The sequence below is a fragment of the Maylandia zebra genome, linkage group LG7, assembly GCF_041146795.1.
Source record: "Maylandia zebra isolate NMK-2024a linkage group LG7, Mzebra_GT3a, whole genome shotgun sequence".
Taxonomy (NCBI): Eukaryota; Metazoa; Chordata; class Actinopteri; order Cichliformes; family Cichlidae; genus Maylandia; species Maylandia zebra.
In genome coordinates this window covers 19,176,552-19,193,784 of record NC_135173.1, presented here as the reverse complement: position 1 = coordinate 19,193,784, position 17,233 = coordinate 19,176,552, and the positions used below count along the sequence as shown (strand labels likewise).

At 38.9% G+C, this 17,233-nt stretch overlaps 1 protein-coding gene across 1 annotated transcript; it reads left to right on the top strand.

Moving 5' to 3' along the window:
• The first annotated feature begins 5,391 nt into the window (after positions 1-5,391).
• Positions 5,392-15,646, top strand: mov10l1 (Mov10 like RNA helicase 1). The gene is made up of 27 exons (XM_014409905.3): positions 5,392-5,546; positions 5,906-6,037; positions 6,168-6,355; positions 6,496-6,655; positions 6,842-6,954; positions 7,103-7,290; positions 7,638-7,778; positions 8,313-8,603; positions 8,826-9,023; positions 9,161-9,275; positions 9,572-9,749; positions 9,839-9,909; positions 9,989-10,080; positions 10,227-10,282; positions 10,681-10,757; positions 10,861-10,933; positions 11,027-11,208; positions 11,827-11,973; positions 12,067-12,188; positions 12,274-12,373; positions 12,714-12,860; positions 13,077-13,250; positions 13,384-13,533; positions 13,706-13,813; positions 14,927-15,067; positions 15,173-15,264; positions 15,418-15,646. Exons 2-27 carry the CDS (start codon positions 5,944-5,946, stop codon positions 15,443-15,445), a joined length of 3,426 nt encoding a protein of 1,141 aa, XP_014265391.2. The 5' UTR covers positions 5,392-5,546; positions 5,906-5,943; the 3' UTR covers positions 15,446-15,646.
• Positions 15,647-17,233: the final 1,587 nt, after the last annotated feature.

The window sequence follows — 17,233 nt, the reverse complement described above, 5'->3', positions numbered from 1 at the left end:
TTAAATGTCTTCACAATGTTAATTATTTCTCTATGAGTTATAGCACCAATAAACATGGAGGACACATTCTGAGTAATATGTTTATTCAGGTTGTTATTATTTCTTGACTCTGGAATTTCTTTTGCTAAATTAAAGCCAACATTTACAAAGAAATCATTAAATTCATTTGCAATGTCTTTAGTTTTATCAAGCACAATATCTTTATCTTTTTTAAAATAATCTGGATAATTCTTATTTTTTGAGCCCTTTTTGATTATACTGTTTAATATCCTCCACGTTTCTTGTGTGTTACTTCTACTTTGCTCCAATAATTTGTGGTAATATTCTTTCTTACTTGTTCTTATAATATTTACTAATCTATTTTTATATAACTTGTACTTTATTTCAGCATCTTTTGTCCTCTGTTTTATGAATCCCTTATATAGATTATTTTTCTTTTTACATGCATCTTCTATCCCCTTTGTGATCCATGGCTTATTTGATCTGTGATGCTTTCTAGTGATCTTCATTAAAGGACAATGCTTTTTCATATAGTGAAATTACTGTTGATAAGAGTGCATCATATGCACTATTTGAATCTTCATTTGCAAAAACCTCATTCCAATTGTGTTCCTTTAAGTCCACCTGGAGGGCAGCAATGGCTCTTGTTGTTCTATGTCGTATCATATCAAATATTTGATTCTTTTGTTTCGTTTTAATCCCAAAATAATTTTGAAAAATTGCAAAAACAGGAAGATGATCGCTTATATCAGTTATAAGAAGTCCACCTACTATTTCATGGTCAATTTTATTTGTGAATATATTATCTATCGATGTAGCTGTATCAGTTGTTATTCTACTTGGTTTTATAATGACAGGGAAAAGGGAGTTACTATACATTGTATTGATGAAATCTGTTGTTTTCTGATGTCCATTTGGGTTTAGCAAATCTATATTAAAATCACCACAAATTATTTGCACTTTTTTATCATTTAAGTTGCTAAACATAGCAGCAAGTTTTTCATTGAATATCTCAAGGCATGAACCTGGTGTCCTATAGATGCAACTTATAATTATATTGTTAGCTTTTTCAACATAGATTTCAATAGTGACACATTCCAATACGTTATCTATGGTGCTTGACATACATTCAATCAGACTACATTTCAAAACTTTATCTACATATAAAGCAACACCGCCTCCTTTTTTATTCACCCTGTTCATTGTAAATCATTCGTATCCTTCCAGTCCCATTTCACTAACTTTCTCATTATCGAGCCATGTTTCTGATATTGCAATTATATTAAACTTTTTTAACTTACTTAAACATTCTGTAATTTTAGAACATTTTTTATACAGGCTTCTACTATTGAAATGTATGACCGACAATGCATTTGCCATTTTAATATTCATATTGAATTGGTCATCTGTATAGTACTCACAAGTATTATTGGTGTTATTGTAGAAGTGGGTATCTGGGTCAATGTTACTTTCAGGGTCATGCATGTTGTGCTCTGCATAGTTAAACGTTTTGAAGTTCGTTTTCTCAGTGTGTGTGGCAAAATAACCACCTTGACAGTCCTTCTCATAATCAAATTCCTCCTCTTCAATATCTCTGAATGGAAACCTATAATCTGTGTCCAAACTTGTCATTTATGTGTTTTTGTTGTTGTTGTTTCCATTGTTTTTGAGCCGTAAGGCCAGAAACACTTTCCATACCCATTGTTCATTATCCAATCGTCACTTTTCCAATAGATTCCATAGCAGATTCCTGATTATTTATATTGCTCTAAGTCTTTGAGTTCTCTTATCATCACAACTTCTTCGGGATTGCCATTTAGTCTTATCATTACTTTGCAGTTCCTCGTCCATGTCGCTTGTATCTTATTTTGTTTTCTCAGGCGGCCTGTCTTGCAATTTCAGCAGTCTTTTTTGTTAAATGTTCATTTAAATACACACCAGTCCCTTTTAGCTTCTTACCCTGTTTCAGTAACTCAATCTTTGTTTTGCGACTCACAAACCGAAGAATGATTGATGGCTTTGTTTTACTGTCTTTTCTGGGGAGCGTGTGGCATGCTGCAATATGATGGCTCTGAATACTTACATTCTTCGTTTGAAGGAATTTTATCACTTGCTGTTCAAGCGTTTGCAGCTCCTCTACCGGGGCATCTTCACCGTCTTTACCTCCACCAGCTGGCGTAGGTTCGGTGTTGCGTCTCCAGTCCACTTATGACTAAATCATCCATTCTTGTGTATTGTTCAAGGTCCTCGATTCGCCGTTCCAAGTCGTCTATTTTCTTGTCCTTGTCCTTTATGAGGTTTTTTAGTTGTTTTATTTCATCCATTAGGTCATGTAGCATACCTTGTTGTTTAGCCACTTTGCTCAGTTCATCAGACATGAAAGTAAGCGATTTCCTAATCTCCTCCAACTCCTCTTCAACTCCTGGGTTTGCTTTTTTAGGCGGCATTTTGAAAATGATGAGATTGGTATTTCCTTGTGATGGCCCGTTGAAGTCACTGTCGATTTACTTGTTGGTGCCTTGCTAGAGGAGCCTGGGCCCAGTGGCTGCTGGAGGATCCTGGGCCTGGTGGAGCAGGAGGATCCTGGGCCTAGTGGCTGCTGGAAGAGCCTGGGCCCGGTGGCTGCTGGAAGAGCCTGGGCCCGGTGGCTGCTGGAGGATCCTGGGCCTAGTGGCTGCTGGAGGATCCTGGGCCCAGTGGCTGCTGGAGGATCCTGGGCCTGGTGGAGCAGGAGGGTCCTTCTGGTCACTCTTGGCTCCCAAAAAACCCCCAAAATAGCAGCAGCCAAATGCCAACCTGAGAGATACAAGACACCCAGCAGGATCTTCACAATCATCATGCTGCTCAGTTGTCACACATGGAAATCAAATGTGTGATAAGCTGCAGGATTCAAACACAAGTGTAACTTATAAATACATGTTCATACTTTTATTCCACAATCAGAGAGAAAGAAACAGAGAGAGAGTGCAGGACAGACAGACAGGTGACAGTCTCAGGTGTATACACTGCTACAAAACAGGAGGATTTAGTGTTTGTGTTATTACGAGTGCTAAACAAGAAGAGTTCCCAGATGGTACAGTGGACACATGTGTGACTCCTGTGATTAAAGCATCTTTCTTTCAGCTTAACGAGTGAACCGTCAGCTCATTCAAACACACGTTAAAGTCCGTTTGGCTCGACACCACCGAACAGAGGCAGCAATATAACATAGCTAACATTAACAGTGCAGTGGATCCTGCTTGTGCCGTGATATTCAGGACTGCAAACCGAGCAGCATCACTGACTTTCAGCTTGTTGTGTTTGTGGATATATGACTGACTTTAATTATCCACAAAATCATTACATTCTCTGTAAGATTAAGGTCGACTATTGTATTATTATATTTTAAAGGCTTTGAAAGCAAGTAAAAGCTGAACGTACAAACATCGCTAATGGCAAATAAGTTTGCCGACATGTGGCCAACAGTAATGTTTTAATGTTCCTCATTATTAAACATTTGCACATAAATAAGTGACATAATATTTAGTACTTACTTTTCACAGTTTACTCTTCGGCCGCTCCGCTTCTGCCATCTGCGGCAAAATTATCCACACCGACTGCCGCGCTATGAATTGTGGGATATGTTGGGCGACGAAGTCTACACTGCCACAGCCTTAAATTCAGGGAAATGAAGGACACATTTGAGGGCCGCATTTCGAGCAGCCTTTGAATTGGGACAGCCTTCGGCGCGCCACTGTGACGTAATCGGCCTTAAAATGCGGCCTTTAAGGCTGTAGACCCTTTTTAATCATTGGCTACAGCGAGACCTGTCATTGAAGGGTAGAGTTCTGCTATCGAAGGCTGAAGGTATCTCCCGTCTAACCTATGCTGCCCAGTCACTACATGTTGATAATACAACCTGTAAGTCAATTAACAAATTATTATACAATTTTTTATGGAAAAATAAAACTCACTACTTACGTAAATCAGTAGCTTTAAATTCATATGATAAAGGAGGCATAAATTTTATTGATTTCGGTGCTCTTAACAACACCTTTAAAATAAACTGGATTAAAAAGTATTTAAGAAATCCCACTTCTATCTGGAACTTTATCTCACATCATGTGTTCTCTAATTTAGGCGGCCTTAACTTCCTACTGCTCTGCAATTACAGTATTCCAAAAATACCACTGAAACTTTCTCACTTTCATCAACAAATTCTTTTGGCATGGGCGCTGATTTACAAACACAATTTCTCTCCACAAAACTGTTTTATTTGGAATAACTGCAATATTAATTATAAAAATAAAACCCTTTTTTAAATAACTGGTTTAATAATGGAATAATCTTGGTTAGTCAGTTATTTAGAGAAGATGGACTCTTTTATAATTACTCTGAGTTCCTCAGGAGATACAATGTACCGATAACGCCTAAAGAATTCTCAATAGTGTTCGATGCCATCCCATCTGGTCTGTCCATGTTACACAGATGCTCCCACAGTGCTCCACTACAGGTCACTCCCCCGGATGTGTTACATTCTTCTCTTGGCAATGTTTGCTTTTCCTCTCATAAGTCTATAAATACCAAAATAAGATCTCTCTTTCGGGATGCAATGGTCTCTGTTCCATCAGCCATATTTTATTGGGCCAATTTTGTAACAGATATTGAATGGAAAAAAGTTTGGACTTTACCACAAAGGTTTTTCTTGACAAACAAAATTAAAGAGATTTCTTTTAAGTTGATTCATAAGTTTTACCCTACCAAACAATATTTGTCCAAATGTATGGCTGAAATAAATGTAAATTGTACCTTCTGTCAAGAGCAACCTGAAACAGTTTCTCATCTGTTTTGGTCATGTAAATTTACGTGTAAATTCTGGAAGGATTTCCACAAGTTTATTACTGACTTTGTTCTCCCTAATCTTCAACTGTACTATAAGGATGTTATCTTTGGCTATTATAATTTTAAAGACAAGGACAATGATGCTTTCTTTTTTATAAATTTGGTTTTATTTTTGGCAAAATTTCATATACACAAAAGCAAAGTCCTCGGCAGAAAGCCTGAACTTCTTGTATTAAAAATGGAACTTGCACAATATATAAGGACAATCTCCTCATCAAAGAACACTAAGGCTCTCAAGACTGTTAACATCTGTAACCTATTGAAACTGCTAACTTGATTTTGGCTCTTGCAAACTTTTGTTTATTTATGTTCCCCTTGATTTATTTTATTTTTTGTACTCACTTTTGTCTTACTGTCTTTGTCACTCTTTCTGTTCCTCATTGTACTACCACAATGTTATCTTTTATGTGATCCCTGTTTTACTTGACTGTATGTCTATAATGTGATAAATAAAGTTAAAAAAAAAAAAAAAGCGTGCAGACCCGGCAGTCTTTCCTTCTCTTCTCACTCCTCCTATCACCTGCTTACTGTGTACTTTACAGCGCCCCCGTTTGGTTAAATCTACCCTCTCTCTCCTAGCGCCGCCCTTCTTAAAACTAGCCGTGACCGAGCGTCCCTGCGTACCTCCAAAGTGTCACGGATCTTCAGGGTGGAAGAGCCAACAGGTCTCGAATCAGACATTTGAAAATTAGTTTAATGTCACTAACTAATTTATTATTAACATATTCTCACTACCTTTATTTGTTTAATAATGTTTTCAATTGTTTTCTATTTGCGGGCTTTTAAAGTGAGGTAGCTTTTAGCTAACTTTTCCTGCGACGTGTGAACTTGTTAACTTTCCTGCCCCAGCTAATTAGCAGACATTGATAACTTATTCAACTTTATGACTTCACTCAGTTGTGTGTTCGATTAATAGTCTGTTAGCGAGTTAAGTGTAACAACGGCAAACGTACAGCCTGCTCTTAGGTGGATTAAGCTGCCACTGGGCGATTAAGAGCAGATCTCCTGTGTCCTGTTTTCTTAGTGCGGGTAGCTAGCTGCGTGAGCTAGCATTTTGCAGATATGCTTACTGCGGTGCGTTGTGTGCTGTCCAAGCTGGTTTCTCCACTGTGGAGGACAGTCGAAGTGGAAGGAGACATTTTCTCCCATGAATCAGGTAAATGCAATATTACTTCAAACCACCTCAAGGTAAAAGTTTGGTCAGCTTAATTGTGTGTATTGCTGATAGCAGAATACTAACACATTAGATTAGTCAAGTTTGGTTTGCATTTTTTTTTCTTGACCAGGTAGGGAAGACATTCGCCACCTGAGGGGCCAGGTGATAACCCAGCTGTGTCTTGACTATGGCATGATCGACGATGCCATCTACTTCACTAGTGGTGAGGTCTTGGGTGGCGTGCCACTGAAAGAAGGAGACCTGGTCAACTGTATAGCAGTAAGAGATGGTTCCGAAGGGGGATGGAAAGCTTTAAGGGTGAGGAGCCTGTGCTTCATGTGATCAACAGCTTAAATTTCTGTTTATTTCGTAGTGTGAAGTTGTTTCTATTGAGAACTTGTTTGTTGTTCCCTCCAATAAGGCATTCACAGTGAGCTTTGTTGAACCATGTCCTTTAGGTGGAGAAGAGTGCAGACGCTTGGGAGGATGGAGGAAAAACCTCCTTAGAAGCTGACATTATGCAGCTGCGGCCTCTTGTTGGCATGGTCACATCATTTGATGGAGATGGTGGCTACATAAATCAAACCACATACTTCCCATGCCACAGTCTTTGGGAAGGTACCTCCCACTTCACGTTACATGCTAAAAGCTTCTTCCACCCGTGATGCTTTGCTACACCCATTCTTGGTCATTCAGCCCCAGCCAGTATTTTGGACTGATTTAACCAAGCATGATCATTAAAGCATGATCTTTAAAGATCATGCTTTCAATCTGCTGAAGGTTTACGTTTCTGTCTTCTCGCAGGTTACGAGCCAATGAAAGGAGACTGGGTCCAAGCAAAATATTTTATCAATCCTAACCAGTGGACTACAAAGGCTCATTCTGTGGTCCCTTTACGCTATTGCCGCCTAGACCAAGTAATCGTATCATTGTTTTTTAAAATGCAATACATGCTTATTTTATTGGAGTCCATTTAGTTGTACTTTACTTTTCTGCTCAATTATTTGCAATGGTAAAACTTTGTAAAAACCCCCCCCATTTGTCATTTTCACCTCCTTTCTGTAGGTGCGTGTGACCAGTATCTATGGTCGTAGTGGAGTGGTGGATGACAGTGTTTTCTTCAGCTTGGACTCTCTCCTGCTCCCTGCCCATTACGAGCCTTTAGTAGGAGATTTGGTTAACCTGATAATGGTGGAGAGCAGTCAGTCACTCTATAGCTGGAGGGCTCTTTGCATGGCACCCTTCTCTCAGAGGTATCAGCTACAGTTTTTAAGCTTGAAGTGATGACTGTATATTTTGTGGGTTTGCTTTTTACAGTTTCTGCTTGAAAAATAACTTCATTGAGCAATCATCAGCTAGCGATCCGGCGGTGTTATTCCCATTACCCGCCGGGCAGCGTCCGGGAAACCAAAGTCTTTGGGTTCCGGGGGGAGTATGGTTGCAAAGCTGAAACTTAAAGAAATTGACGGAAGGGTACCACCAGGAGTGGCGCCTGCGGCTTAATTTGACTGAACACGGGAAAGCTCGCCCGGAGACGGAAAGGATTGACAGATTGATAGATAGTTAATCATAATGAGTGTATTTTTTATTCTTATTGCAGTGCAAATCTTTCTGCTACACCTCTCAGAGAGGCTGAGCTGAAGAGCATCTTAGAAGATAAAGGAGGGCTGAATGTAACAGACTACGGACAGTTTGGGGAACTGATGACTGGGGAGACGCGAGAGCTGGTGCTCTGGATACAGTAAGTTAATCAGGGAAGAAATAAAATCTTAAGAGCACTCAAAATGAAATCTCTTTAAAATTTATGTACATCTTATTAAAAGCACTGATTTAATTCTGCTTTTGTACCTGTCAAAAGTGAAAGTGCAGCTACTTTGCTCTTTTGTTTGATAAATGTCATTGAGAGTAAAAACATTGTAATACTTTTTCCACGTGTTCATATGAGCATAAATTAAATGAAACTAATTTTCCAGAGGCAACCTAAATGGGAACCACAGCAGACAGAGCAAGCATGTTGGCACTATTTATAAGGGCACATAACTTGAAAACAAAACAAATGATGTAGTCTCTTGGAGATAGAGGTCAGCATTGATCAGCACAAAATGCTCCCTGTGCACATCCTTTTAGAAGGGGAAATGAGTGCTTAATCACAGCAAATTGTGCTACTGCATCACAAACTTTCAGAGAACTGTGGACTATATATTATTGAGAAAATGCGATTTTAATTAGTATTCAGTAGGATTGCGTTTTAGTGTCTTCATCTTTCTCTTAACAGAAATAAAGGTTCAGAGACCCACAAGTTTACACACTGCGACTTTGCTGGCTGGGACTCAGAAGAACAGTTCACTCTGGTTAGTGTTAAAGGATTGACGTCACTGAGGCAAAAAGGGCAGCAGCTGCAAGAAAACCCTGTCAAGTCTTCAGAAATCCAAGTAAAAGATGGAGACAAAGATAATGGCGATGCGCAGAAGGAGGCGGTCCATTCCCCTGGTCTAAGAAGACAGGAAAGCGAGTTGGATATTTTACCTGGAGAGAGACTGCCAGTTGTTGTAGCCTGCGAGGCAAAGTAAGTTTTGTTTTTATTCCTCATATCAAAACAATGATAAAAATAATACAATCACTAATATGGGTAATGTATGAGAAAGAAGAACTTTGCTTAATCTCACTTTGGATTTACTGGTTAACAATTTATTAGAGTTTCACCGTTGGAGGTGTCGTGTGTCTCTATTGGGCCTTTGTTGTTATGATTTTTATGTACAGTTGAATTTTGTTTGGGAAATTTCTCAAGGAGCCTGGGAACTTGTGCTGAGCTGCTACTGCTGCACTTCTCTTCTTTCACCATCGGGAGGCGCCTGGAGGTCACCGTGCGCAGTGAATGTGAAGATGTGCTTCAGCCCTCTGTGCCCTACGCTCCTACTGATAGTCGCCCAGTGGCAGTGAAATCTTCTCACGTGATCACAGTAGCTGCTCCGAAAATAACACCAAGGTATCGAAAGAGCTGATTCCAATGATTCTGATCATGTGGGGGATTATTGGTGGGCATAATTATTTTTCCCCCCCTAAATTAAGTTTCACAACAAACCCTTGCTACTTGCTGTGTAAGGCTGACTGTCACTCTTCTAGGCTTGCTAATCGACGGTTGCCACAATTTCTACCCAACTACCCTGTGCCTCAAGCTCTAAGAGACTGTGTGGAAGCCCAGAGTGATGTCCTGGTTGTTGAGCCTTGCCTTGGAGAGGTGAGCTTGCCTGTGGTCAAGTTAATCTGGTCCTGAAAAATAATGACAAAAAACATTAGATTTTTACATGATTCCGAGGTGTTGTTTATGGTTGGCTGACAATAATTTCACTTTCTGAATCAGTAAAATAACAAACTGTGGATCTTGAGTAAGGAATTAACTTTTAAGCCTTTCTGTAAGCAATGTGATGTAAAATGTTAGGAACTGCCTCAGGTGGCTGGTGTCTTGTGCCCTATTGAAAATAGAAAATCAGAATTTGCATGAAGTGAAACAGTAAGTTTTTGCATTTTGCTCAGGTGCTGTCCCCGTCAAACATGCAGTCGCGTTTCTCAGTCCTTCTGTGGCTGGAAGAGTTGAATGCAGAAAGGGAACTGAGAGAATTCTCTATCAGCGGAGCGCTTCTCAGGAAAGGGGCTGTCTACCTGCACCTCGAGGTCCCGGGTTTGGCCGAAGGCAGACCTAATCTCTATATAGGTAAGGTGGCCTTAAGCGCCTTTCATCATTATTGTTGCTTTATTGTTACTGTTCAACAAAAGAAGAAGGTTGACAAGCTTCCTTTTCAGGGGACAGAATAATACTAAAGAAGCCACAAAGTGATGGCGTGGTAATGGAGTACATTAGCTACGTCACAGAGGTATGGAGATATTTCTTATTGTAAAGCATATTTTCAAAAACTTAATTTTATGTTAGTCTAATGCTCAGTTGTTACACAGATCAATGATGAGGATGTGAGTTTGCGAGTGAACTCAGACTTTCAGCGCAGCTACCTCGGAGAGCCACTAGATGTTGAGTTCTCTTACAACAGGTGAGAAAATGAGTAGAATCCTAATATCATAATTAATTTATTACTTCACATTTCAAATTTGTCTTTCACCTGAAAACAGTTTCATAGTTGCTGTGCCTCAGGGTTTTTTGTTTACCTTTTAATGTTTTTGATGTTTGTTTATTCAGATTGACGATGAGGCGGTGTCACAGTGCACTTGAACAGACAAAACACTTCGGGGAAAGTAAGTTCAATCTAAATTACTGTGAGTCTACATTCCAGACTCATTTTCTTTTAAATAATTTTATATAAAAATATATTTTGATGTAATGAAATTATATTTTGTGTAATATGTATCGAAAAACAGAAAAAGGCTAAACAGAGGGAAAACAAGAGTAACTGCTTGAAAACTCATCTTTAGTATGACACACATTGTCAGGGCCACAAAAGTGGCACTAGAGGGTGCTGTTTGACTTGTCTTGACACAGGATGTACTGCAGCGACAGCTTGTTCAGATGCCTTCAAACATTTTGTAAAAAGAAACACAAAGCTTGTTTTATTTCTCCATAGCTACATATTGATTACAGAATACCCAAGCATTTATGACTAACTTTAAAAGCAGTTTTTAAAATTGTCGGGCAGTTCTCTTCCCCTCCAGAGTGACACCCCGGACCCCTCGGTGGACTGGAAAATGGATGGATAAACTAGATGACAAAACGGTAGGGCACAATATGGGGGGGTGACAGTAAGACATTACTTGATTAAATTTAAAGCTTTTAATCAAATGTAAATATGTTTAAAAAAAAACAAAAAAAAAAACAGGCACCAGCCACTGAAAATGGAAAAGTGTCAGGCATTACCATTGACATGAAGTCAAAAGGCACACAGACTAAAGGTACAGATATTTTCAGTATCATATTGATTTTGTCTGTGTTTTGACTGATAACGTCACCAGCATCATCATTAACAAATGTGTAATTGTATCTAGATTGTGCACCAACATCTAAACCCATCCCCACCAAAGGGAACTTCTTTAACCCAGACCTGAACCCCCCTCAGAAGGAGGCAGTGAAGAGGATCCTAGCAGGGGAGTGCCTGCCCCTTCCGTATGTGCTCTTTGGACCTCCAGGCACTGGAAAGACGATCACCATTATAGAGGCCATACTCCAGGTGCACATACTCAATGCAATATAGTCACATGAATACATAGAAAAATATAATTTTGTAAGTGCCACTCTTATTCACACTGTGGCTGTACTCATTTTTACGTTTTGTCCATTGGTATTTAGGTTTAAGTCTGGATTGTCAATAGATAGAATTGTTGTTACCCTGCCTGGTGGGTGAGCAGGCAGCGTTGACACCCAAGTTTGTGAGTTCGATAACTCAATAAATTGACATAGCAGTTTCAAATTGATACCATAGGTGTATCTACTAAAAATCTTGATGAATTTGAATGTCAGTGACCATGGCCTCAAGGTTGGAGGTCAGAGGTCACGTTTTCTAAAAAAATCTTGTGAATGCAGTAACATGTGAGAACAAGGCAACGTAGGTTTTTTTTTCTTTTTTTTCTTATTTAAATTTGTACCCTAGGTGCATCTACTAGGAGGCTGAGGGGTACCACTGGCCGCTGCTGCCGCCAGTATTTTTTATTTTTTTAATTAATTAATTAATTTTTATGACAAAGTGAATAAAAATCCTTAGCACTCAGTCTTTTTTAGACTCTCATTTGCAAATGATGGCTGTTTGATTCCCATTGCTTGTATGAGGTTTAATCTTTTCCACATCCAGGTTTACTACTTTATGCCCAGTAGTCGGGTACTTGTATGTACCCCCTCCAACAGTGCTGCTGACCTCATCTGCATCCGCCTGCATAACAGTGGCTTCCTGCATGCTGCGAGTATGGCCCGTGTTAATGCGTCCTGTAGACAGAATGAGGTATTTAATATAGTATTTAGGCTAATGTGTTTGACTATTTCAGATTTAGATTTTTATTTCTTTATTTTTTTTTCTCTCCACTCCTCCCCGTAGTCTATCCCAGAAGTGCTGAGAGTGTACTCCAGGGCAGGAGAGGACATTCGTCAAGCTGCTTTCCACAGGATTGTGGTCAGCACCTGCTCCAGTGCTGGCATGTTCCATAATATAGGCCTACCGTAAGGCATGGGTTATAGTAGAGAGAAGTTAATCAGTTTTTCTCCCACTTTAGTCCTTGTTTACTAACCCTTTAATAATCTTCAGAGTTGGACACTTTACTCATCTGTTTCTGGATGAAGCCGGTCAAGCCACTGAGCCAGAGTCCCTGATCCCGATGAGCGTTGTGTCAGAGAGAGATGGACAGGTTAGCACAAATACACATGTACTGATTTCATTAAGACCTTAGTGGGTTTTTACATATGAGCTCTGGGAGAATCGGGTTCAGATGTTGTCTGTTTCACATATGTAGCCCCGCGAGCGTCTTCTTACTACTGGAAATACTGTGTGGATTAAACAATGGACCTGCCTGACTTGAGTGTTGTCAGACACTAGAAAATCTCAGGGTTGGGGTGAATTTGATGACTGGTTAAACTAATTTTCCACATATTTTTGTGTACTTACTTTACTTTTTGGCCATGACTGAACTGAGCTTTATTAACAATGACTCTTTTTGTTGTTGTTTTTAAAAAAAATACCTTATTTAGATTGTTTTAGCTGGAGACCCCTGTCAGTTGGGTCCGCTTGTGAAGTCTAAGATAGCCAGTGCCTTTGGCTTTGGGGTGTCTTTGTTGGAGAGGCTGATGGCCAACCCTCTGTACTCCAGACAGGACTGGGGCTACAATCCTAAGCTGGTTAGTGTTCTACATAAAGGTGTTTATGCTGTTGAGCATTTTTAAGTTGTTTTTTTTTTTTTTTTTTTTTGCAGAAATGCATCATATTACAATGTGTAAAGATAAAAGTTTTAAGATACAGTGCAGATCTAATGATAAATGAACTTGACTGGAATCTGTCAGTATATTTTCAGTCTACATGATAATCACAGGAGTGCTGTTTCATTACAACAACAGGTAACTAAGCTGGTCTACAACTATCGTTCTCATGAGGCCTTGCTCACACTGCCTTCAAAGCTCTTCTATCAGGGAGAACTGTGCTGTAAAGGACCCAGGCCTATTGTGGACTCCCTGTGCCAGTGGAAAAATCTGCCCAAAAAAAGCTTCCCACTTCTTTTTCATGGAGTCAGGGTAATGAAAGTGATAGGTTCCTTTACTGAGGAACGTTATATGACACTTTGTTGGGATTGCTAGCTTGCATTTTTATTTTGTTGCATGTTCTCTCCTCCCCCCCCCCCCCCCCCCCCCCCCTTTCTTTCTCTAGGGCACAGAAATGAGAGAAGGTAACAACCCATCATGGTTTAACCCAGTAGAAGCTGTACAGGTCATGCTATACTGCTGTCAACTGGCAAAGAAGCTCTACAATCCTGTCCATGCCTCTGACATTGGCGTTATTGCCCCCTACAAAAAACAAGTATGAGTTTACGATTCATCACTGTAATGTTTTTTTTCTTTTACTATTTTATTAGACAGAAAAAAAACCAACAATTTGCACAATTCAAACTGTTAGTCCTAATGGCTTTTCAACTTAAAACTGGCCAACTGCACTCCTGTAGACCCTAAACTCTTCTGGCTTTCCTCACCAGTGTGAGAAGATTCGTGTCCTGCTGGGGAAGGTGGGCCTGTCGGACATCAAAGTGGGCTCTGTGGAGGAGTTCCAAGGACAAGAGTTTCTGGTCATCATTTTGTCTACGGTAGGCAAAAACATGCTTTTAATTACAGGTAGAAATATTGGACTGTATTTTCCTCTAAGTAAAAGGCTAGCTGTTTGATTTTTATTTTATTTTTTAACATACATCTGTGTTATCAAATATCAAAATATGTGCAGTATTTTGATATTAATTTTGCTATCATTTTATATAAATGATAGCAAAATTATATAAACTTTGATATAATTATATATCAAATTATATCAAAGTTGAGTTTGACTTTGATATAACTATTATTATTATTATTATTATTATTATTTCTTCTTTGGGTTAATCCAAGTGGCAGACATGGGTGGGGGTTTTTGTTTTTTTTAATTGTCATTTGGATGGTTGGGTTTAGATTTTGGTGTAAACAACAAAAGCATAGATCATCCTACTTTGTATTAATTGTTCAGACTGGTGGTGATGCAACAGGTTACTAGCAAGGTGCAACTAATGAAGTGGCCACTGAATGTGTATATCCTTTAACCTCAAATTACACAGGATTTAAATAGTGAATACACAAATTAAACCTGTACCATGTAAAATTTCCACTATACTGAAGCCCCTGTTTATTTATTGAGTTTTTTAAATTTATTTTTTAATGAATAAGCAGACATGCTGATTTACCATACCACCTTTATTTATAAAGCACTTTAACATAAAACCAGAGTTCACGAAGTGCTGTACATGCTAAAAGCATAAGTAAAGAAAATTAAAATGAGATAAGATCAAATAAATAACTAAAAAAAACCTAAAATAAATTGAAACATGTTAAAACAAATTGAGTCAACCCCTCTAATCAATGCCAAAGGCTTCAGCGAATAAATATGTTTTAAGAAGACTTTTAAATTCAGAGAGAGAAGAGGCCTGCCTAACATGCAAGGGTAGATCATTCCACAACTTTGGAGCAACTACAGCAAAAGCACGATCACCTTTAGATTTATACTTAGTTTTCGGTACCTTAAGGAGCTGCTGATTGGCGGACCTAAGGGAACGGGCAGGTGTATATGGTTGTAGATTTAGTTCAACCTTGTGCCCAAACGTAAACCCGTAACATTTACATATTTTATGTTCACTGTCATGGCATTTAATCCATATAATTCTTCTATAATATAGGTGCGCTCTAGTGAGTCACTACAGAGTGATGATCTAAAGAGTACGCTTGGCTTCCTGGCCAACCCAAAACGCTTCAATGTGGCCATCACTCGACCCAAAGCTCTGCTTTTAATTGTTGGAAACCCCCACATTCTCATTAGGGTGAGTGACCTCTTAACTTTTTTTTTTTTCTCTCTCTCTCTCATCAGACTGGTTGTAATAAAATGCATTCACCCTATATGTTCTAAAATCATAATTCCTTTCCAGGACCTATGCTTCAGGGCTCTGCTTGAGTACTGCTTTATTAATGAGGCTTATCTGGGCTGCGATCCTCCTCCCTCTCTTCAAGATGTTCACACGTAAGTAAACAGGTTCATAATGGATATTCTGGACTATTGCAAGGCTACTAATCAAATATTATTTATTGTTAGTGCAGATGGTATTCTGATTTTTTTATTATTATTATTATTATTATTGTGCAAAAATGTGAACCCCATCTCATTTTCCCACAGTGTTGCAGAGGAGCAAAGGAGCACATAAAAGGGACAAAAACAGGGGGTGTACTGCAGCACAGTCAACCTGGCAATCAAATTGTGTTTATATTTGTTTTTCCTCCTTCACGTTTTCTCGGCTTGTCTCTGTGTACCTCTTAACGTAATTGCTTTAAAAAGAAAAATATCTTGTTTGCCTAAGAGCCAAATGCAGTCCCACTGGGATGAGAAATAAAGGTGATACTCATGATCAGGGCCCAAGCATTCTTGTGTCCTACCATTAAGTTGATGTGCTTGACAGTGCATAAGATGGTTCTGATTTTTGGGTGAATTACCAAGAATTGCACCTTAATGGTCCCAGTGTGTTTATCTACCCAGTCTGCACAGTAATGGTTCCACAGTTATTTGAATGGAATCGACCTTGCTTTTAAAGCAAAAAGAAAGTAATGTGGTGCCAGCTCTTTGATAATCAAGAGAAAATGGATACAACAAAACAAGGTTTTGGTATATTGAGGGCATTAACCTAAGCAGATGTCTGCGGATTTTATGGGCAAGTTGTCTGCATAAGTTGATATAACAGTGTCTACCCATAAGACCTAGAGACTGGATGTGACAATTGAGTGCTATTGAGTCTAAGTCTGCACACTCACCGTCAGCCCTACTGGAGCCCAGTGGGTGGAGTAATGGGAAAAGAAAAGACAAAAATGGGGGTTCAGTGTCTTTAAGTTAATGGGTCTATTAGGAGCAGGGAGGGGATAACGCTTATCTGAACTGTGAGAGAGCTCAGCTCAGACACAAAGTCCCTTTTCTTTTCTTCCAAAAGACACCCCCGTCTTTGATGTATGCCTCAGGTGTTTGGGTTTGTTTTTTTTTTCCTCTGGTGTCCCACTTCTCCAATAATAGCTGTACCATAGAGTGAAGAATACCCATACACATTTATATTGTTTAAAATAATGTTGCTTTGTAGGTTCTTAAGTTATAGTCCGCCAGGTTTCTCACTTAGATTTTGAAGCATGATGTGTTGTGACGTTGTTTTGCTGGCACAGTTACTATTAATGAATTATTTAAGACTTTCAAATGCACAGATTAAAACCCAAGGTCTGGAAAACAAATTTTTATTATCACATAGAAAAAAGGTTACTATTTTCCCCACAAGATGCTAAAGTCAGTGTCTGAAATAAGCAGACAGTATAAACCCACACGGGGTGTTTGTGGGTTTGTTTATTTTGGTCCCAGGACAGTGTGTATACCAGCATTATGTGCTCACATGTAGCACATAATGGGGACAGTCCGTGCCAGCTGCATTCTCACTAGTTTGTGCTTATTTTATTATAGCAGGTGGTGCTTGTAAGGAGGTAAGACATACCTGTGAATTCCTCAGAGCAGACAAGTTGGTTACCAAAGGAGGAGGGGGGTTATATCACATATGGAAAGATTGCATCAGCCCAAGCCTTTCAAACAAAAAAAACTACTTGCCATAAAGTGAAATGTCTTGGCCAGCTAAATATACAGCAAAAATGCAAAAGTTAAGATTGGTTAATAATGTTGGGGGGAAAACATGAATTAACTCATTAAGCAATAAGCTGTTAAAACAAGCTAGCATGGGCTGATTTTTTTTTTTTTTTTTTTTTTTTTCCTTTTTTTCTTGTAATCATTAGTGAATGTGCGGTTAGAACTACTAGCTAAAATTTGTAGATAAGTAGGTAATAATCAATAAATAGTTAACTTAAAGTATTCTTGTTTTTATTGTACTTATATAGATATGTATATATTAGATGTACTGTAAATACCATGTAGTTTTGTACCACTATTTTTGCACCATGACACCAAGACAAAT

Excerpts from the sequence above, each read along its gene's own strand:
- mov10l1 (XM_014409905.3), top strand. The coding sequence starts at position 5,944 with ATGCTTACTGCGGTGCGTTGTGTGCTGTCCAAGCTGGTTTCTCCACTG. Across the intron at positions 9,750-9,838 it reads CAGACCTAATCTCTATATAG|GGGACAGAATAATACTAAAG; the intron begins GTAAGGTGGCCT and ends CTTCCTTTTCAG. Across the intron at positions 10,934-11,026 it reads AAAAGGCACACAGACTAAAG|ATTGTGCACCAACATCTAAA; the intron begins GTACAGATATTT and ends AATTGTATCTAG.